The sequence below is a fragment of the Aulonocara stuartgranti genome (assembly GCF_965226115.1).
Source record: "Aulonocara stuartgranti genome assembly, chromosome: 12".
Taxonomy (NCBI): Eukaryota; Metazoa; Chordata; class Actinopteri; order Cichliformes; family Cichlidae; genus Aulonocara; species Aulonocara stuartgranti.
Genome location: NC_138948.1, coordinates 36,759,877 through 36,782,546, shown reverse-complemented (window position 1 = coordinate 36,782,546; position 22,670 = coordinate 36,759,877). Strand labels below are relative to the sequence as shown.

The window sequence follows — 22,670 nt, the reverse complement described above, 5'->3', positions numbered from 1 at the left end:
GCCTCTGTCAGTGCGCCCCAGCTGTGGCTACAATGTAGCTGCCATCACCAGTGTGTGAATGACTGAATGTAGTGTGAAGCACTTTGAGGTCCTTAGGGACTAGAAAAGTGCCATTTACACTCCAACACATAAGGATTATTAGATTCTATTATAATTTAATAGAATCCTTGCCATCCCTCACAAGTGAGCCCCAAATACATCTGTGGGTAACATTACTACATTTACTGTAAAAACCACACAGGTTTACAGTTGGTTTTGAGCTTTATTTTTTGCTCAAAGCGCTCAAAATTTGGATGTGTTTGGTTGACTTCTACATGTTTTTTTACATTTTCTGGGAGTTCCTGTCATCAGGTTTGCTTTACTTACACAGTAGAACAAAGCTAGAAGCTGGAATAGAATTTGGTTTTATTTTTAGTCAATTTAACACTAAATGTGTTTTCCTTCTTTATAAAAAGTTGACATGTATTATATTTTGATGGACTAATTCTGATCAGTTGTAACAGTCCACTTCATGCATGCTGACTCGAATCATCCTCTGCTGAGCGACTTCTGAAACATGAAGAAACCTTTTTAAAATTTATACTGCTGTGAATGTTGTATATCTCGTAACAGTGACATGATGTTTACTGTGAGTGCTGAGCTTTGGTTATAGTAAACCTGCCTTGTGTTGTTTATCAGATATTCACACCAGAAGCATCAGCAAGAATTTTCTTTAAAAGAAAAGAAAAGAAAAAACGAATCTGTTATGAAAACTGTTACGAAATCGATCACCTGAAAATAATGGATGTGTTTTTCTAGCTTTTCTTATCTACAGTACAAATATAGTGTGTATATAGTGAGGATGACATTTTTTTATTGAGATATTTTTATGAGTTTGCAGCTTGGTGTGTCTCTCTCTCTGCTTATATGAGTGAATGGAGCTCACCCGGCAGTATCTTGCTTTCTCCAATCTGTAAGCCAGGATTATCAGAGTAGGATATTTATCTATATAATATTGATTTGATTACGCTTCAAATTCAGGTCAGAGAGAGGGTATTGTTTTCTTTTACACATGTGTGTTTAATAAATTAAAGCAGTAATGATTAAATTATTACAAATCACTCCAGTTGATAAAAATGTGAATTCTGGCGCCTGGCAGAACCTTGAAGCCGCAGGTGCGCCACCTGTTGGAACTGGGGTGAAGTGCACCAAAACTTCAGATTTTGTCAGAATTACGTGACCTGTGTGTTTTGAAAGCAATTGTTTTCTATAAGCTTCTGTCATCTCCGCAGAACATAAAGTTTCTGACTCGTGATTTCCAAAAGGCAGCCTGGATGAAATCCAATAATGAAAACTAGGCAGACATTAAACACTGAAGAAAGGACTTTATTGTACACAAAACTGGCAAAATAAAACATTTTCAGTTCAAGTCCGGGTTGTCTATTCCTGTCAATAAAACACATTAAACAACTATAAAAAGAAAAGTGTTGCTTCACAAACTGTTTGTCTGATTAACTTTAACCCTGAGCACATCAGCAGAATTACCCACACTTTATAACAGCAAAACAATAACAGGATGAACTGAGCAAAGAATCTTAATATGCAAACTGAAGAAAAAAACCTAATATTGAAAAGCATTTAAATGTGGTGTATAATATTCAGATAAAAACCTGACCTTTCTGTTTGGCTCGAACAGTCTGTGAGATCTAGTTTTGTTAATGCTGACATGCCTGTAACAGTAACTGCACTGCTGTTGTAGGACTCCAAACTTTTTTGGTTTTGTTTATTTGTTTAAGCTACAAATCAATTGATAGATAACTTAGGGCTGTCCTAAAGTAGACCTTACTTTCTCTCACTTCTGGACAATCCAGTGGGCTAAAATTTACAAAGTAAACATGAATTTGATGAGACTTGAAAATGTGAATTGTAGCTCTTTTTCCAACAATCTTTCATATAACCAAAGATTTCTGCGGTCAGTCTCTTCCTGCTGGCCTGATGCAGGTTGAAGAAACAGACACAGGCTTCACATTTCAACCTGAAAGCGGTGTCCTTGTTTTTATATATTCTATGATAAAAGAATATAATAGATCATATTGACTGTATAAAATCAAGGCCGATATATCAATTTCTCAAAAAAATTCTATCATGCTGTCTTTGCACTATTTTGCATTAAATTTGGGATTTAAATAATATTTTCAACACTCAGACAGTCGAAGCGGTCTCCAGGGTGAAACAATCGCACAAGTGCTGCTGATTTGCTGAGGAAAAATAGCCATGATAAACCAATCACATGACCAATTTAAGATGACATAGCAACAACCCAAGACAACCCTGAGTCTTCACTTTTGTGTTAAAAGTGTATGTTGTGTTGATAGGCCACGTAAAACTAGAGTCATGATAAAAAATATATGTAATGTTTTTTCCTGAATCGTTTATGTTTACTGAGGGAAGAAACAGTAAAAACTGCATTTTCTAAGGCAAACACTCAAAAGCACAAAAATTATAAAAAAACAAGAAACAAAACCATCCTTTCCTATTGGTGTTCTGTAAACAGTTTGAAATAGTTATCAGGTCTTTAAGTTTGACGTCATTAACCGTTTCTGGGTCCCACAGTCAAACGATCACTGTGGCATCACTGAGAGTTACAAACTGTCTAAATTCTTTCATCTTTAATAAGATGATCAGTGTTCTGCTCTACCAGGTGTAACAATTAAGTTTAACTTCCAGGCATCCATGAAAACAGAATTTATTAAATTCAACAGAGTTAGAAGTTAGCAGGAAGTTAGCTCGCTAGCTTCCACTTAAACATAATATGCCATGTCCAGCTCTGCTATCATAACCTTAAAGCCATGCTGTATAACTGACATCACAGAGTCTTGGTCTCAGTAACCAGCTGCTTCACCTTTTTTCCTTTTATCAGACCATGCAGAGATACAGTTGCCCGCTTTTTCCACAGCATTAACTGTGTTGTAGAATTTTGCTACTTTATGTCCCAGAGCTTCAAGACCATCAACTACATCCTGCAGGGCAAAGAGGAGAGAGACTCAGATGGAACAAAACCTGTAGAAATTATTAATTTATCATTTAAATACACTGAATAAATTACCTTTTCAAGCTTGGATTCAAGTGTTACTTCACTTTGAGAGTCTACAAGAACAACCAGAGTATCAATTGCCTCCTTAAGACTCTTTCCAAACCAAAGGTGGTTCATGAGCGCCTTGGAGAGAAAAAATAAATCTATGAGGTGAGAATGTGATGATTACAGGATAAATTAGGGTGAAGAGTCCTCTTACTGTGATGCAACCTTTAACAGCAAAGACGGGCATCGGTCCACATGAATTTATTTTATTTAATATGTAACGGCACCTTTGTGTGTACCATGCATACGTACCGAGGCCACAGCCGGTGGAATCATTTCAGAACCAGACCCTCCAATCACCAGCGTCTTCAACGGAGACTTCAGCACAGAAGGGGCCATATTGGAGGGAGGCCGCTCGCCTGAGAAATACAACAAAGACCTTGAACGGCGAAACTAGAAAGCAGAAATCAGTCTGTACACACATATTTGAGCATAAATCATTCATACAAATGTTTCATACACAAATCAGTGACTGTATTTTCTTGCAGTATTTTCATACCTGGATTGCGGGGGCAGTGGAGCCTATCCTAGCTATCATAGGGTGAGAGGCAGGTTAAACCCTGGTCAGGTCGCTAGCCTGATGCAGAGCTAACACAGAGAGACACTCAACCATTCACATTCACAACAATGGGCAATTTAGAATCACCAATTAGCCTAACCCTACTAACTGCATGTCTTTGGACTGTGGGAGGAAGCCAGAGTACTCAGAGAGAACTCACACAAACATGGGGAGAACATGCAAGCTCCCCACAGGAGGTGGGATCGAACTCAGGGCCTTCTTGCTATAAGGCAACATCGCGCCACCGTGCTGCCCTATCTATATACAGTATAAATGAATATAAATATCCATATACTGTTAAATCACAACAGCACATTTATATTATAAGGTTAACCCACTTCAGTAGAGACAAAACTGAACAATAAGACGAGCCCCTTGTGAGCAGGTACTTAATGACAGTGTGAAGGAAAAACTCACTTTTAACAGCAAGAAACCTCCAACAGCACCAGGCTCACAGAGGGGCAGTCATCTGCTGTGACCAGCTGAAGAGTGAGGTGAGGAAGACAGGACAGATTTAGAGAGCTCGTGTAATTTGTGTTTATAGAAGTTCACTCAGAGCTCAACTGTGCCTGTTTTTGAACATTCAAAACATTTCAGTAGGCTATGGCATTAAATGGAAAATGGCATTTTAATCCAAATTTACATGATGTGCTTCAGTTTGGCAGTTTTGTTGATTGTTTTCATCAATTGTCAGATGACAAGGTGTCACCATGAATTATGAAATGCAATTTACTGCGCTCATTTCCTCAATGGTGCTTTTGTTTGGTACTCTTAGATTAATAATTCATGGTGTGCAGTTTCCTGAGGTGTTGTTGTTTTTCTTTCAAATTTCTTATATTTACCCCCCAACATGCTAACATGTACAAACATGCATATTTATAAAGTATATGTTATATTAACCAGCGGTGCCCAACCCCCGGGCCTTGGACCGATCCGTGAGTCGTTTGGTACCGGGCCGCGAGAGTTGAGGCTCAGGTGTGAAATGTATAGTTTTCAGGGTTTTTATCGGTTGTCAGCGTTATTTTGTTATTGTTTTTACCGTTAACTCGGTTTTCCTGGGTCTTTTCACGTGTGTTATGAATAAATCTTCTTTTTTTCGGTACCGGTACTAGTTTCATTTTGTTGTATTTATCCGCGACACCTTAAAGGCCGGTCCGTGAAAATATTGTCGGGCATAAACCGGTTCGTGGCGCAAAAAAGGTTGGGGACCGCTGATATTAACCATGCTAAACACGTTAGTTGAAGTAAAGATGAAGATGAAGTACAACTGCGAATTAGCACTATACAAATCAGAACTGAGGTCCAGAATATTTGTTAATAAATATTAAATTCAGAAGGAATCCTGCTGATCCCTTACCATGAAAGATGTTATGAGCTCGACCACAAAAGTCATTTAGATGGTTGTTGAGGATGATTCCAGTGCTTGAAGAGAGGACATTGGACCCAAATCTGTAAAGAGTAAACATTAAATGAACTAGGTCTAAACCCTGTGACACTGTGTTGTGGAAAAGTCAGCTGGTTTCTAACAGTGAAACAGAATGATGCAGGTACTGACTCATCGTTGATGCTGCTGGTGACAGACACAGCAGATCCATCTTCAGCCAGCACAGATACATGTGTGGTGCCGATGCTGTCCAGATATGAGTTTTTGCCGTAATACTGGGGATCATGAGTCTTGTCGCTGCTGATCAAGCTCCGTATGTGGTTGGCAAAGCTATCCTCTGTCAAATTCTTTGCCATCTGTGTGAAATACAGAGAATTAAGACCCATAATTAAATAAGCACATTACAGAAAATACATTGATATCAAGAAAATTAACAATTTACAGCCAAATATTAACAGAATTTTGATCATTGATGCATCACTGATCATGCTGGTGACAGACACAGCAGAAGCATCTTCAACCAGCGACTTGCAAAGTCGCAAGCTCACCCCAGCAAATTAACCCAAAGTCCGACTGTGCAATGCTCAGAGATATTACAAAAAACTTCAGACCTCAACTCATTATCAATGTGCATAAACCGACTGTGGTGGGATGTGGTTTGTGGATGAGCTGCAGGCGGGGTGGAGCACAGGGTTCAGGCAGAGCAGAGGCTGATGTGGTGTTGCTACATTTACTCGTTTAGTCACTTAAATATAATCATACTATATGCAACAAAGCAGGTGCAAATCTGTAGGATTTTCAGATACTTACTTTATCCGAGCTGAAGTTTGGATCTCTGATATGTTTCTTTAATCCATTGGCAAATTTTAAAGCTTCAATATAACGGTGATAAAACAAAATCTTTTCATCAGTCATGTTAGGTTCTGATTCCATTTTGTATCCTGAAAATATAAATAATTGTTTGTTTTTTATTTAAAACATCCATTTCTAGTGTATCACATTTGTAAAGATTGATAAGGATCATCTCCACATGCTAGAAGCAACAATCAGGAACCTTTCATGGTGTTGAGGATGAAGCTGAGGATGGCTCCTCCTGAAGGAGGCGGAGGGAAGTACATCCGGTAATCTCCCAGAGAAATATTCCACGCATCAGTCACATTAGCTTGATACGATGCCAAGTCCTCCAGTGTGAGTGTTCCTCCTGAGCAAAAACATTAAAACAAATGATTTTGTTGAGCAAAAATGAACACAACGCATTTCATAATCAAGACTTTGAATGGATCCAGACAGATCAGAGTGTAGCACACAGTGATCATGGTAGATTTTTACAGAACGAATCGATTTGTTAATTTGTAATTAGATCATTGTGCCTGGCAAACAGAAAATGTTCAGAAAAGAGAGCAGGATGAATCCCGTCTGATAATACCTGCTTTCTGTATGTCACTGATTAAATTCTTTGCTATTGTTCCGTTGTAAAACACATCTGGTCCCTCGTTTGCGATCGTCTCCAAAGTGTCAGCCAGTTTCTCAAATTTCACAGTATCCCCGGTCTTAAGCAGGTTCCCATTTTTATCTAAATATAACTCCCTAAAACACAAAGACAGTGAAATAATAATAATAATGATTGCATTTATATAGCACTTTTCGGGGCCCTCAAAGCGCTTTACAACACCACTATTCATTCACTCTCACATTCACACACTGGTGGAGGCAGCTACATTGTAGCCACAGCCGCCCTGGGGCAGACTGACAGAGGCGAGGCTGCCGGACACTGGCGCCATCGGCCCCTCTGGCCAACACCAGTAGGCGACGGGTGAAGTGTCTTACCCAAGGACACAACGACCGAGACTGTCCGAGCTGGGGCTCGAACCGGCAACCTTCCGGTTACAAGACGAACTGCCAACTCTTTGAGCCACGATCGCCTAAAACATTCATTTGTATTTTTGAAATCACATTGTGCGTGTATTTCATACCGTAGTGACGTGTTGCCAATGCGTGGGATGTGTTGACCTTGGTAGTGAGGAATAGGGAATCCTCCTCTGGCTAATTTGATGGTCGGCTGAAAGAGGTCGGCCCACGGCAACTTCCCATAAAGCCGGTGTGCCGCTTCATAACCTCGAATTTCCCCAGGAACCCCAATCCATCTGCTATCTGGTTAGACAGATAATGGGTAGTCAGGGCTGGAAAGTCACACATACATTTACTCGTGTTTTGAGTAAACTGTAAGGTCCTGACCTTTAATGGTCTGAGATGACATTTGTTATAATTTGGTGCTTTGTAAATAATCTATTCTATTCTGCTCCATTTCAGAGGGAAACACTGTAATTTTTAAATGTGTGTCTGTTTGTAACTGATTGTGTTAGAGATAACATTTTGCATCCTACACTTACTTTTAGTTTATTTCACTACATTTACATATTTACACTATTTCTGGCCTAAAGAAGCATTTAGCATCTTATACTTACTTTTCTTACTGTTTATGCAGCCTGTGTGCAGGAGTGTAGCACAGAACTCTGGACCCTATAAATAAATGGTGTCTGGAGCCCCCTTTCTTTTCTTGATCCATTTACCTCACACATATTTTAATTTCTATTTTCTTTATTTATTTATTTTATGTCCGCCACAAGTGAACTGCTATAATAAATACTCCTCGTATTGCTGTCCATCCCATAGGTCAAAGTCAACACACTATAGACAATCAGGGAGTAATGCAGGAAGGTCTTTTGTACTCTGCTGACAGCAACATAAGGGACAGGGACATGTGCATCCACAGCAGCCTGTGTCTCTGGCCTCACAAGATCTCACAAGATTTCCAGCTTAACCTCCATAGACAGATAATCTGCCACAGAACGAGTGAAGATTAGCCAAATTAGAAACAATGACTGATAAAGATGGACTTGTGAGGAAAGTTAAGATTTGTCCTGGGGACCAGAAAATGGGAAAGATGGACAGCATCCTGGCAAGCTGTCTACACAAATCAGAAAGTTCCCCAACCAGAAGTCCTGGATCAACGGTCAGGTACGACACATGCTGCGTACTCGCTCTCTTGCATTCAGATCAGGCAATGAGATGGAGTACAAAGCTGTGAAGTACACACTGAGGAAAGCCATTACAGCAGCTAAGAGGCAGTACTTCTATTCTTCTGCTGGCCCCAGGCGGATGTGGCAAGGCACATCACAGAATATAGGGCCACCACCAACACCATCAGCTCCACAGGTGGTCTGCTGGAGGATCTCAACCCGCTTTACACCTGCTTTGAGACCCCCCAGACCTCCCAGATCCTCCACACCTCCCATATCTCCCAGAACCTCTAGACCTCCAAGACCTTCCAGAACCCCCAGATTACCCGACCCTCTCCCCCGCCAGCGGTCTCAATAGACCAAGTGCACAAGGTCCTGAGGAAAATCAACCACCGCAAGGCAGCAGGACCAGACAACATCCCTGGACGGGCCCTTAGAGCATGTGCTAACGAGCTGGCTGATGTTCTCACCTCCATCTTTAACCTTTCCCTCAGTCGGAGCATAGTTCCCACATGCTTCAAGACCACAACTATCATCCATCTCCCCAAGAAAAGCCCAGCCACCTGCCTAAATGACTACAGACCAGTTGCACTCACTCCAATCATTGCAAAGTGTTTTGAGAGAGTGGTGCTGGCCTACATTAAATGGTAAATGACCTGTATTTATATAGCGCTTTTCTAGTCCCTAAGGACCCCAAAGCGCTTTACACAACCAGTCATCCACACATTCACACACTGGTGATGGCAGCTACATTGTAGCCACATCCACCCTGGGGCGCACTGACAGAGGCGAGGCTGCCGGACACTGGCGCCACCGGGCCCTCTGACCACCACCAGTAGGGTGAAGTGTCTTGCCCAAGGACACATTAAGAGCAATATTCCAGACACTCTGGACCCCCTGCAGTATGCCTACCGGCCAACAGGTCCATGTCAGACGCCATCGCTGCTGCCCTTCACTATTCACTCTCCCACCTGGAAAATAATAACTCCTACATCAGGGTACTCTTTGCTGACTATAGCTCCGCCTTCAACACAGTCATCCCTCACAAACTCATCCACAAACTGTCTACACTCGGCCTGCACCCCACCCTCTGTGACTGGCTACAGAACTTTTTCACTGGCAGGCCTCTGTCAGGATCGGCAACAGGACTTCAGTCAGCATTACCACAAACACTGGCGTCCCACAAGTTTGCGTCCTCAGCCCCACCCTCTACACCCTGTACACCCACGACTGTGTCGCCTCCAACAAAGACAACATCATTTTGAAGTTCACAGATGACACTGCAGTGATCGGTCGCATCACTGGAGGGGACGAAGCGGCTTATAGGAGAGAGGTGGCCGGTCTGGTGTCATGGTGTGAGGACAACAACCTCACCCTCAACACTGAAAAACAAAGCAGATGAGCAGCTTTAGGTACCTGGGCATTCACATCAGTGAAGACCTCACCTGGACACTGAACACCACACAGCTGGTCAAGAAGCCTCCTGAGGAGGCTGAGGAAATTTGGGATGTTAGCCAAGATCCTCAGCAGCTTCTATAGCTGCACCGTGGAGAGCACACTGACCAGCTGCATCACTGCATGGTACGGCAGCACTACTGCTATGGACCACAAGCGCCTGCAGAGAGTGATAACAACTGCGGAGAAGATCACCAGGACCCCGCTGCCCTCTCTGCAGAGCATCTACCATCGCAGAGTCCAGAGGAGAGTTGCCTCCATCCTTAGAGACCCCACACACCCTCAACATGGACTGTTCACACTTCTGCCCTCGAGACGAAGGTTTAGGAGTGTGAAATCCAGAACATCTCGACTCACTAACTCCTTCTTCCACTGCTGTCGGACACCTGAACAGCTGACCTACCTCAACTGCAATTTGCATATAAGGACAATTTGCACACTAAGTTCATTTTGCACATAGAAATGCTATTCCTTCTGTACACATGAAAAGAAACACTTTCTTGAATCTTTGAATCCAAAAATTTGTAGTATTGCACAGACTAAATTCTAAAGTATGTAAAGAGCTGTGTGGTTACGGGTTATTTTGAGTTTAGAAATCATTAATTTTATATTTCTCTTTGTTGTTAAAACACACACACATAATTTGGTGGAAATGTAAAATAATAGGACACTTGAGGACACTATTGAGGCCGTGCCACAGTCAACTTTCATTGTGCTCTGGGCTGCAATTGCTTATTAACCCTTTTTTTGTCTTTTAACAAATGTATTTAATAAAGGAACCAATTTGCCTCAGCAATGTCTCTTCAAGCCTATGTAATTCTTTTGTTTAGTCTGAAAACACACTCTCTTTATATTTCCTAGGGTTGAAATTCCCCTAGGTGGCGCTGTTGCATTTTAATCATAACACCCCCTGACCACCTCGCCACAACAGTAAGCATGTACTTAGTTTTTCATGGTTCAGTGTGCCATCCACAAATTTAAATTCTCTATCATGCAAAAAAGAAAGTCATACATGAACATGATCCAGAAATGCAGCTGTCTTCTCTGGGCTAAAGCTCACTTAAAAAGGACTGAGGCAAAGTGGAGAACTGTTCTAATGTCTGACAAATCTGTTTGTTTGTTTGTTTGTTTGTTTGTTTGTTTGTTTGTTTGTTTGTTTGTTTGTTTGTTTGTTTGTTTGTTTGTTTGTTTGTTTGTTTGTTTGTTTGTTTGTTTGTTTGTTTGTTTGTTAGAAAATGTGGATCCTCGGATCCTGCATCCTCTGGGCTAAACAGTAAAGGGCTTTAACAAGTGCTGCTGTTTTTGCAGCTTGTTATCACCACTCAATTCAAAACATTTGAAGGTGATTACATTACTGCCTATGGAATTGGCTGCTTGCACATCTGGCAATGCACCATCAGTGCTGAAAGGTGTACACAGGTCTTAGAACAACTTACGCTCCCATCGAGTTGACATCAGCAAGACCGCGCATACTGTATCTATTACAATAGCATGGTTTCACAGTAGAAGTACCTGGGTGTTAAAATGACCTGCCTGCAGTTCAAACCTTTGACCAAGAAAAAAAAAACACATCGGATGCACCATGAAATGAAAGATATGACAAAAAGGACCCAGGACTTTCTTTGTGTCCAGTCCGTCTCTGTCTCATCTGAGGGTCCTGTCTTTAGTGTTTTGTTCTTTTGTCCAACTGTTTTGTCCCAGTTTGTCCCACTTTCATAAACAGGAAACTCAAGCCTGCTTTAATGTTAGCTTATAACCAGCTGTTGTTGTTTAGCTGGTTTTTCGTTGACTGCCTGGAGTTGGAAGCGCTCCATGTCTAATCTGCTTACAGTAATTAAATAATAATGGCTATGCATTCCTTAGTGTGTTAGAGCCCTGACTTTATTTCAGGAGATGAGGTTAGAGGTGAGGAGGCGGATACCTGTCATGCTGTCTCTTTCCTTCGCTTCTTTGGTGACAAGAGCCCTATCCCAGATGATAAAAAGTAGGTATGATCCTTCACATCTTGAGTTTGTCTTACAGACTAAGCTGCAGAATGTAAAAAATACCTCTGCAAATAACTGGCTACACCTTTAGAACTTTTGTGTTACATCTTGTGCATAATTTGGAAAAAGACCCGTTAAGACCTGTTTGGAGAAAGAAACTACTTCAATCTCTCTGGTTTCTTCTGAAACTAAGGAGCATGTGTTTCATGGTTTTAATTTATGCTAGATTATTCTGATAGTGTCATATACGACACCGACTCATTGTCTTGAATAACTGCCGACAGCCAAACCCTCTGTAGTGGTTTGCTTTATCTCTTTTTTTCTTTTCTTTTTTATTATCCCAGTTTCTCTTTCTTGAGGAATGAGGAATGAGGCTGTGTCATAAAGGTGAGTCCAAGAGCAGATTAGACTAAACCATTATAAATATTAGCATTATGGCAGAAAAACAACCCACCTTCCAGCCACTCCATGGTCCACTCTGTGGTTTTACGACACAACTTAAGCAGGTCAGAGTTCACATTTCTGGGGACAGTCTCTCTGGAGTTGATGATTTTCACTTTACCTTTGAAAAGATGACATATTATTATGTTAAACCCCAGCGGGGTTGAGCTAAGAGGAGCAAGGGTGTCTTGTTACCAGAGCTGTCCATCACAGTGAATATGACCCCGCCTCCGATGCCCGCGCACTGTGGGTTGATGATGGAGGTGCACAACAGCGCAGCAATGGCAGCATCTACTGCAGAGCCGCCTTTCTGAAGAATGTTCCTGAAACAGTTCAGAGAAATAGATCAGGCTGAAGTTCATGTCCCGCTCCCGGCTATTCGCGGGGATAAACCATTATTGCAGTCACTTTTAAAACAAAGTATCCAACTGCATAAAAGTACCACTGAGCATCTGGTTCCAGGAACTTAGAAAGAAAATGTTTGAAAGTGATGCAAGAATACTACGCTTGCGAGCATATGACACAGAAATCAGCCCTGTTAAAACTGATAGTAGGTTTAAATATTGGTGCAACTTTGGCATTTCCGCATATTGGAAAGCATCATCTGAAAAAGGCCTGGTTACCTTTCAACAAATGTCAGACAGTTAAAACCTGGAGAGGGGTTACTTCTTTAAATGTCTCCAATTAAGACCTCACTGTAATACAGATATTGTGTCCAAGGAGAGGGAATAAATCTATCTGAAGAAGATTGGTCAAGATTGGTTTTTGGTTTGATATATATATATATATCAAACCAAAAACCTTCCAGTTAGTAGGTGACCCGCTCTACCTGAGCTACAGCCACCCCCATCTCTTTAAACATTTCTTTTCATGTTTGCTTGAAATAAAATATCACTGTTGGTACTGCAGCTTACTGCAACCTAAGTATGCGTTTAAATTTAATGCTTAGGAGAGGCAAAGGGTGATATCCACATGTTGGACCATCTATTACGTGCTTTACCGTGATACTGGAATATTATTCCCCTCTATGTTGTCATTACAGACGATGTCAGTAACAATAGTAATTTGTCACTTAGGAACGAAACAGATCTTAGGTCCGGATCTTTGAAGTGAATGATGGGATCCGAGGCATGATATTTTTAATCTCTATACTGTACTGTCTGTTGACAATACACACCACATCTGTAAGAATCATAGTTTCTACGTAATACGGCTTTTTCTCCGTTTTGACCAATAAATCATTTAGTAGGGAAATGGCATGAAGATTTTATACAGATCACACCGAATTTTGACTTTTATTTTTTAAAAAAGGGGGGGGACATAACCGCACACTTCCATGATGAGACGCTGTCATGCAGTTTTCAAAGACGTTTTAGCGCTAAAGTTTGCATTTGGAACGGTGCATAATTTTATGTGTAATGCGAAAAACGAAAATGTGTCCGAAGTTTAAAATGTTACTCACCGTCCAATCTCTGAACAATTCCAGGAGTCTGCGGCCACAGCAGCTTTTGAGAAAGGGCAATTAGCACTGGTGTCCTTACACTCACTTCTACCCTTCCAATACCCATAATAATCAGCTAGTAGACCAGCTACTAGAGCACCTACAATTAGACCAACTACAAATAAGCCAACTGCTACTAATACGCGGAGAACTTTGGCCAGGCGTTTTCGTTTTGCTCTCGTTTTTGCGCTCTCAACGTCCTCGTCCTTAATGTCCTCGTTGGGGGGGCACATAGGAGTGGCATTTGCCCCCACAACGTCCTCGTCCTCAATGTCCTCGTTGGGGGGACACATAGGAGACGTATTTGCCTCTTCCACGTGCTCGGTTGACTCAGGCATCGCTGCTTTCTTCTCTGCGTAACCGTCGGTAATTCACTTCCTCCGAAAGTTAACCGCTTGTTGATTTCCCAGACAGCACAGCGATGTATTGCGCACATATATCCGCTGTGTGGGTACTGATAGGCACAACGCAACGGAGACGTGTGTTTGTGGTAAGCAGAGGTAGCTGCTCCCGGTGTGTAGGACGTTTTGTCAGAACACCGGTAGCCCTGATGTTTTTTGCTCATCTCTGCAAGACACTGGGTGGACTTTTCTTACCTCAGCCTTTTCCTCCATGTGCTTGATCCCACCGGGGATAGTGTGCACGTCGTTGTCCCACTGCAAATGGATCGAATAACATCGACGGCTCTTATCGCTGCTTTATCGACCTCCTACTGTTCGCTGTTCATGAGCCACGCACTGGTCTTCCTCACCCAAACCATAAATACTTTGCATCAAGATTGTGACTTTTAGTCTCTCAGTGATGTTGGTTCACTGACCAGAGTGGGTGGTGAAGTGGTAAATTATGATCTTCAGTTGGACTAATATTAAGTGCAGCTGAATGTTCGGGTATCTGTCAGCACTGCTCAAATATGAAGAAATATATTTGGTCTAAAACTGAAATAAAAATTCAAGTGCGAAAATGCAGTTAACTGCAATTTAAAACTAAACTTGAGGTTAAATAAAAACTGAAACAATATTTTGTATTTAAATTGAAACCTATGTGAACTGTATTTAGCTTAAATGTACTTTGTTAGCTTCAGATTTGGACAAATTTGTCAACACAACCATCATCAGTAGCGGTTTTAGATACGGGCGACACGGGCGGTTGCCCGGGGCGGCATCGTGGTGGGGAGCGGCATCACGGGCATCGGCAAAAAAAAAAAAAAAAAAAAAATGCTCGTACTCATGCTGCCCCGACGTCATGCCAGCGCATATGGGGAATGGTACAGGCACCGATCGGTTTTCTATCACCCATTTGCTGGGAGTAAGGGCGCCCTCCGTTTGCGAGGTGCGCCTGCTGCTTGCTGCACAGGGAGGAGAGGGCGGGGCTGCGGGGGATTCTCTGGCTGGCTGGAGCAGCGTCTAATAACCAACTCGCAAAATAAAACAAAATAAAAACAAACCAAAAAACACGAAAACACCAGACATCATGATACAGACTTGTAATTTGAACCGACGTTTTTCGAAATTCTATACGCGAAAAGTGAGCGCGAGAGCCCTCGCTACTGAAGTCAAAGTAAACTTTATTGTCATCTCCGCTACATACAGTCCAGTATATAGAGAGACGAGACGAGGATCCAGTTACAGCAGTGCAAGTAAACAAACAATAAAAATAAGAAGAGTAAGAAAATAAATATACACTTTAGGACCAGGAGTAAAGGGATCAATAACAATTTAAAATTTATAATTTACAGTTTGATGATTTAAAATCTCACACACAACCTGTCGAAAGGGGACCGGCTGCTTCCAAATAGAGCACATTTCATTCATAATGTTGTAAATCCAAGCCCATTATCTACTCATGATTTGAATCCTGGGTTGTGCGAAATCCCAGAAATAAACCCTAGACAAAGTGAATCTGTGAACTAAGGTGTAGGTCTGTTAGGTTATGTTGTGGTGATCCTCGGGTTGGGGGATGGGTGTTCATACTGGAGTGCAACATTAAAACCAATGGAAGATGGACAGGAAAAGTTCAAAGTCATGGGGTGCAAAAGATACAAGTAAGCAGATGTGTGATTGGACCATGGCAGGTCATCCTGAAACAATCAGAATCATAATCAGAATACTTTATTAATCCCTAAGGAAATTATGTAGGTTACAGTTGCTCCAAGAAGAAATTGTGAAAATAGCAACAGTAACAGACTAAACTCCAAACAATACATTATGTTACAGATTTTACACATGTAAGAAATAGCACTATTATATACAGACCACTCAATTATAAATATCAAGAATTAACAGAGGTGATTTTAAATAAATATCAAGAACATTGGCAAGAATATTCCATGAAAGAGCACGTGTAAAAAGGGGTGTGACTGTTGCAGTGTTTACAGTGTATTAGATGGAGGAGTTGTACAGGGAGCCACAGGCAGGAATGATTTCCTGTGTCGGTCAGTGGTGCTTTTTGGTAATCTCAGTCTCTCACTGAACGTGCTCATGTGACTAGCCAGCAGGTCATGGAGTGGGTGGGAGTTATTATCCATGATTGTCCTTATCTTGGACAACATCTGCCTCTCAGACACCACCCTAACGGAGTCCAGCTCCACCCCCACAACATGTGGATCAGTTTATTTAGTCTGTTGGCATCTGTGACCCTCAACCTGCTGCCCCCGAATGCAACAGCATAGAGGATGGCACTGACTACGACACAAATACAACAAGATAACATTAATTAGTAGGCATAGTGAAAACTTGCCTACTAATTGTAGATTCAGTGTCTACTGTTTACTATCATAAACAGTAGACACTGAATCTTTTGGACTGTGTTCAGCACAATATTAATTAGTCATTGTGAATTGTTGATTTGTCCGATTCTCATTGTATGACGAATTGTGTTGGCTGTTTGTTAGTCATTTACAAACTATGCATACTGTCACTCTGGGGAGTGTTCGCCCAGGGCGCCAAACAGGCTAGGACCGTCACTGGGGCTAAATAACTATTTATCTGCATCACATTTTAAGAGATCTGGAATAAGCAGGACTTTATCATTGACAAGTGATATTTACAACGATACAAGTAATCTTTTTTTTTCCACTGTCGGTCGCCCTGTGTCTTTTATCCTAAAAGCCCAGGTCCTGTACCAGAGACCTGGTTCAGTGTCCGCATATCGTCACTGTTTGTAGGACTGGAGTCTTCTCTACAGAGATCTCAGATGTCATTTCTGGGATCACACAGCCTGCACCTGGGGGTCTTGCCTGCAGTGGTAGACCCCAGCCGCTACTGATCTTGTGCTTAGGCGTGTTCCCGCGCTCCATGATGCATGTCTATACAGGCTAAGCCTACGCTGGAAGCCACTGAGGTGTTCGTTAACGGGGGTGACGCGATATCACTGGTATGCATGCATTCATTAAACAGCCCAATAACTCCAGTTCAGTTTCAGTTTTATTTGTCATATGCAAGTTAGCACAGGGTCAACATTGCAATGAAATGTATTTGAGGAGCAGCAGACAGTCACTCGGCAGTACGTAAAAAACTGTAAGAGCAAAATGTTTAGAAATACAGTAGTACTTATCTTGTTCATGTTTATCTATTTTAACATAACAGCGCAGCGGTCACAAACTGTTTGTCTTCTTCCGACTAACAACACACCTGACGCCCATTGAGTGCGTCCACCTTAAATACCTTTACATAAACCTACCATACAGAAAACAGAAACAGGGGACCTCTAGCGGCAACATAGGGTATTAACCCAAAAAACTTTCATACATGGTAAAGAAACTTGTCTAGATGTCAGTGGCTTCTATCACCTGCTTTGGCCAGCTTATTCTCTCAGAAGGGACAAAAGCCTGTCAGCAACATCCCTTAGATCCCCGAGACACACAAACCCTCCTGCCACGGTAAGGTAGCTATTCATCGATTATTTTTCTAATAATGAGAAAACTAATAATAATAAATAATAATACATAGAAAACAAATAATAATAAAACAGTAAAACACAGACAATATATCAAATGTTTAAAATGTGACATTTTACTATTTTATCAAAAATATCAATTCATTTTGACTTTGATGGCAGGAGCAAACATGCTAGGTCGGGGCAACAAAATGTTTAAATAATAAGTGGAACTAAAAACAAACAGCTGGAGGAACATTTAAAAGTTAAGATAATTTGCAACAAGTCAGTAACATGATTGCACATAAAAAGAGCAACTTAGAGAGGCAGAGTTTCTCAGAAGTAATGCCGGACAGAGGGTCACCAATCTGCAAAAACATATTATGGATCAATTTCAAAATAATGTTTATTAGTTTAAAACTGTGAAAACTTTGTGTATATCTCATCATGTACAGCACATCACCAAAAGACTCACAGAATATGTGTGCAAAGGACAACACTAAAAGTCAATATTGGATGCCTCACAGAATATTTCAATTAACAAACTAGAAATCTAAAAAAACAAAACAAAATAACTGGGAAAACAGACCCAGGATAATAAATGTGCCATCCGAAAATGCAGATTACAGCGCTGCCATGCAAAGAACAAGCCATATGTAAACATGATCCAGAAATACTTGCATCTTCTCTGTGCCACAGATCATTTAAAATGGACTGAGGCAAAATGGAAAACTGTTCTGTGGTCAAGCTAGTTAAAATTTGGAATTTCAACATGCTTCTTTAGTTAAAATTGTAAGTACTGCCAGTTACTGTAGACAACTGGCATCATTGATTGATTGATGATACTTTATTTCTCCCGAGGGAAATTGTTTTAAAGGCTGCCAGACAACCGGCATGTGCTCATGATAGTGCCGGATAAGTGCCAACATAACAGTGGGAAGACAGAGAGGTACGAAAAAAACCTGTAAATACACAAAACATGAGGAAAGAGAAGGAGAAAAAAAGAGCCCCTCCCAGGCTGAGCTCCTAGTTTGAGAACAGAGAAGAAGAAAAAAACACCACAGCACAGAAAGCACAAAATCTTTCACATCTTACAACATAAAATCGAATGATTTCATGTTTATATCTCAGATACTAAAAGTTATGTCATAAAAAAATATTATTTCAACCATAATTAAGCCAGATTAGGTTATTAGACACACAACCACAACAAATCAGATATTAAAACTGAAAAGTTTTGTTCTCTAAAAACAATATAAGGTCACTGAATCTTAAGGTTGATGTCTCACAGATGATGTCACACATCCTTGTGGTATCACCATTTAAGATAATGTTATGAATAAATCTCTACAGTGTGTAAGCTTTGCTGTAGTGACATGGCTGTAACAGCGACATCAGCCCTGGTGTTTTGGATTCATCCTAATTAACTGTGATTGTGTGTTTCACATATACTACATGTGTTAACCTGAGCATTGTGACTGTGGCCATCTTGTTATGTGTTTTAAAACTGTTTTTGTTTTCTTTCTTTTGAAACCAGAAGTCCAGATATAGACAGGCCACCCTAAGCGTACTCTACTTTATGATCCTTTTGGACTATTGTGGGGTTAAAATGACCAAAATAAACATGCATTTAGTAAGAGTTAAAATTATGAACTGGAACTATAAACTTATTAGGACAGTGTTTACTGTGAGAATAATCAGCATCTTGTTTAATGATCTTTAAGTACTATGCACACTATTGGCTACAATTTTGTGATTTTGTGGCTGCGGGAGTATCTATAACCTTAAAGCCAGGCTATTAAACTAACACCCCTGGCTTTTGGCCTCAGTAACCAGCTGCTTTGCCTTTTTTCCTTTCATCAGACCATGCAGAGATACAGCTCTCCTCCTTTTCCACAACGTTAACTACGTTGTAGAATCTTGTTGCTGGTTGATGATTGTGTCCCTTTTTCTTAAGAGCCTCAATTACATCCCGAAGTACAAAGAGGAGAAGAGATTCAGATGGAACAAAAGCAGAATTTCTTATTGTGGCATCATTTAAATACACTGAATATTTACACGTACTTTTTCAAAGTTGGGTTCAAACTTTACTGCATTTTCAGAGTCGACATAAACAACTGGAGCATTAATTGCGTCCTTAAGGCTCTTTCCAAACCAAAGGTGGTTCATGAGCGCCTTGAAGAGAAATATTAGAATACATTGCAGTCTTTCAGATGGGAAAGTGATGATTAGAGGATGGATTAGGGTGAAAACTTCTGTGACTACAGTGTTTACTCCTACACTAAAGAGGATCTGTATTATTTTCTCTCCTTAGCAATTTGTGTGATTGCCATGGACACGTACCAAAGCCATTCCAGTACTGGTCATACTCCCACCAGTCGATCCAACCACCAGTGTCTTCAACTGAGACTTCAGCAGAACTGGAGCGATAAAGGAGGGAGGCTGCTCTCCTGAGAAATACAACAAAAGCCTTGAGTGACAGCACAAAACTACAATCCACACTCGTCACTGTTAAGAGAAAAATGATCACATATAAATTGCTTCTGAATGATGTGAATCAGATGATGATGCATTTATTCAACCCGGACACGTGCCATTTACTTTTGTTCAGCATCATCAGACACTGATGAATGCTGAAGGAAATGTTGTTTGTTTTTTGTTTTACTTTTTTCCTCTGAGAAATGTGTGTTGGAATGTAACAAAAACCTTGTTTATGAGTTAATTCTAAATAGACTTTATTCATTCCCTAAGAAAATAACTGCAGGAAATAAAATAAACTCTGTGTCATTAGTTTTGGAACAATCCTCACTGTGCATCCTGATCTCCACAATGCTCTTCCCTGTGCTTGTATTTCATTAATAATGAGTGTAAAATGTATCCAGCTGATCCCTTACCAAAATTAGATATTGTGCAGAAGTCAAACAGCACATCATTAAGGATGATTCCAGTGCTTGGAGGCAGGAATTTGGAGGCAAATCTGCAAGTAGAAAACGGTAAATGAATGACAACACGTACGAGTACAGAAATTTTGCAAAGCAGCTTCTAAAAATAATCTCTTAAACCTTTTCAATCTTTCAGTTTCAAAGGAAGACACATTTTTGATAGCTGCTTCCTAACAGTGAAACAGTTTCATCCAGACACTGACATGTGGTTGATGCTGCTGGTGACAGACACAGCGGATCCATCTTCGGTCAGCACAGACACATGCGTGGTACCCATGCTCTCCAGATTCGAGGTGATGCCGTAATACTGGAGATCGTGAGTCTTGTCGCTGCTAATCAAGCTCCGTATGTTGTCTCCAAAGCTCTGTGATTGCAAAAACAAAAGCTTTAGAGCAGGGCTGCCCAATCCCAGTCCTCGAGAGCTACTATCCTGCAGCTTTTAGATGCATCCCTACTCCAACACAGCTGAATCAAATGGTTTGATTACCTCTTCAGCATGCCATCATGTTTGGCAAAGGCCTGATAACAAGCCAATCATTTGATTCGGGTGTGTGGGAACAAGGATGCATCTAAAAGCTGCAGGACGGTAGCTCTCGAGGACCGGGATTGGGCACCCCTGCTTTAGAGAGAATACAGGAATATCAAGACAAACAACAAATTAAAGCTGAATCTTAAAGAGATTTGAGTTCAAAAACCTCTGATACATATTTGTTTCAAATATTATGCCTTTTTCCATTGCAGTTTGACATCAATTTAGTAAAAATAATAACAACAACAATAATAATAATAATAATAATTCTTTTTTTGAAACCAGGAGCTTCACTTAAATATTTTATCTATATTTAGTATTTTGTGCTGAAATGTTGCCATTTTTACTCCAGTCAGATCTAAATACTTCTTCCACCACTGTTCACTGTTCAAGTTAAACAGCTCAGCTCAACACATTAAGATTTCTAGAAAATGTCAATTTGTGATTTTGTGATTTCAAAGTGTAGAAGATCAGCATCTCTGCAGTCGGTGTCTTTTTGTTCCCTTTTGTCCTTTTCCTCTAAAGAAATCACCAGGCTCAGTGGTTGAGATGGGGGAGCAAAACAACAACATGTTAACAGAAACTGCTGAGGTTCTTGGATGAACTGGAATATTTGAAACGTCAAAGCCTTGATCTGAGCGGGCTGCAGTCATCCATGTGTCCTGTTCTAATAAACTTAAATGTCAGGAACCCTTCTTTAGATCTGTTCAGTTTTATTCATATAGCACCACTTAACAATCAACAATTCTTGTCTCAAAGCACGTTATATTGTAAGGTTGTAGGTGTACAGTGTTAATCTAGGACAAATGTTCACTCAGATTCATTCATGAAGTGAATGCAAGTCGATAACCAAAGGTGGGTTTTTGCCATAACTGACTGTATCATGAGTGGACAGACATGGATGTAAACCACAACTGAACTGTTTGGCTGAGTCAAAACAACCATAGCAGTGATTCTAGCTTAAAGATACTCTGGATATTGTTAAATGTGCAAATACAGTCCATAAATATTTAGACAGAGACAACTTTTCACTGATTTTGGTTCGGTAAATTTCCACAATGAATTTAAAATAAACAACTAAGGTGGAATTTAGTGCAGATTTTTAGCTTTAATTCAGTGGGTTGAACAAAAAGATTGCGTAAAAATGTGAGCAACTAAAGCATTTTTAAAACAAGCCTTCATTTCAGGTAGCCAGAAAGTAATTGGACAAATTAAATAAGTGAAAATAAAATCTTAATTTCTAATACTTGGTTGAAAACCCTTCGCTGCAACGACAGGCTGAAGTCTTGAACTCATGGACATCACCAGATGCTGGTTTCCTCCTTTACTGCAGCGACTTTTAGTTGCTGTTTGTTTGTGGACCTATAGTCTTCAACATATGAAATTCACACTCAGTTGGGTTAAGATCAGGCTGACCATTCAATAATAACAGAATGAAGGAATTACCCAAATTTCCCCCTGGAATAGCCTTTGAGCCAACTGTCCAATTACCTTTGGTCCCTTTAGAAAGAGATGTTTCAGTAAACAAGGAAAAAAACAACAACGACAAAAACAAACCTAAACTTGTGTCAGTGACCAAATATGTCTATGGACCTAACTGTTAGATGTCCTGTTTCAAGAAAACACTTTGGAGCCACTTGAATGCATATACAGTATATGTATATACAGTATATATATATATATATATATATATATATATATATATATATATATATATATATATATATATATATATATATATATTACATGAGGATAAACTGATTGAGATTGTGAGTTATGTTGTGACAGAGATTGTGATTATTTTGTTCATGTTATTGGCTGTTTCGATTTTATGATGAGATGGATGCTGTCATTATATTTTAG

General features: G+C 40.4%; 2 protein-coding genes across 3 annotated transcripts; both read right to left on the bottom strand.

Moving 5' to 3' along the window:
- Window positions 1-1,349: 1,349 nt before the first annotated feature.
- On the bottom strand, window positions 1,350-14,828 carry LOC309719117 (glutathione hydrolase 5 proenzyme-like). 2 transcript variants are annotated; one of them, XM_082554978.1, is made up of 12 exons: window positions 13,425-14,827; window positions 12,158-12,285; window positions 11,976-12,083; window positions 7,035-7,212; window positions 6,488-6,648; window positions 6,116-6,262; window positions 5,872-6,002; window positions 5,233-5,417; window positions 5,035-5,126; window positions 3,371-3,477; window positions 3,086-3,196; window positions 1,350-2,999 (listed from the first exon to the last, which is right to left on the bottom strand). In XM_082554978.1, exons 1-12 carry the CDS (start codon window positions 13,799-13,801, stop codon window positions 2,862-2,864), a joined length of 1,863 nt encoding a protein of 620 aa, XP_082411104.1. In that variant the 5' UTR covers window positions 13,802-14,827; the 3' UTR covers window positions 1,350-2,861. The 2 variants fall into 2 exon arrangements, with proteins under 2 accessions (XP_082411104.1, XP_082411105.1); XM_082554979.1 differs by lacking the exons at window positions 1,350-2,999; window positions 3,086-3,196 and adding an exon at window positions 4,095-4,159 and having other exon boundaries at window positions 3,458-3,477; window positions 13,425-14,828.
- Window positions 14,829-17,602: 2,774 nt separating this feature from the next.
- LOC309719685 (glutathione hydrolase light chain 1-like) lies at window positions 17,603-20,778 on the bottom strand (the record flags this gene model as incomplete). Its single annotated transcript, XM_082555979.1, has 4 exons — window positions 20,482-20,778; window positions 20,231-20,313; window positions 19,680-19,786; window positions 17,603-17,704 (listed from the first exon to the last, which is right to left on the bottom strand). The coding sequence occupies exons 1-4, from the start codon at window positions 20,553-20,555 to the stop codon at window positions 17,603-17,605; spliced, it is 366 nt and encodes a 121-aa protein (XP_082412105.1). The 5' UTR covers window positions 20,556-20,778.
- Window positions 20,779-22,670: the final 1,892 nt, after the last annotated feature.

What these genes read in the sequence shown, in the direction of transcription:
- LOC309719117 (XM_082554978.1), bottom strand. Translation starts at nt 13,801, where the DNA reads ATGCCTGAGTCAACCGAGCACGTGGAAGAGGCAAATACGTCTCCTATG. An exon ending in CATCCTCAACACCATGAAAG is followed by an intron (nt 6,003 to 6,115) that starts GTTCCTGATTGT and finishes TTATATTTTCAG; the next exon opens with GATACAAAATGGAATCAGAA. An exon ending in ACCAGCAGCATCAACGATGA is followed by an intron (nt 5,127 to 5,232) that starts GTCAGTACCTGC and finishes TACTCTTTACAG; the next exon opens with ATTTGGGTCCAATGTCCTCT.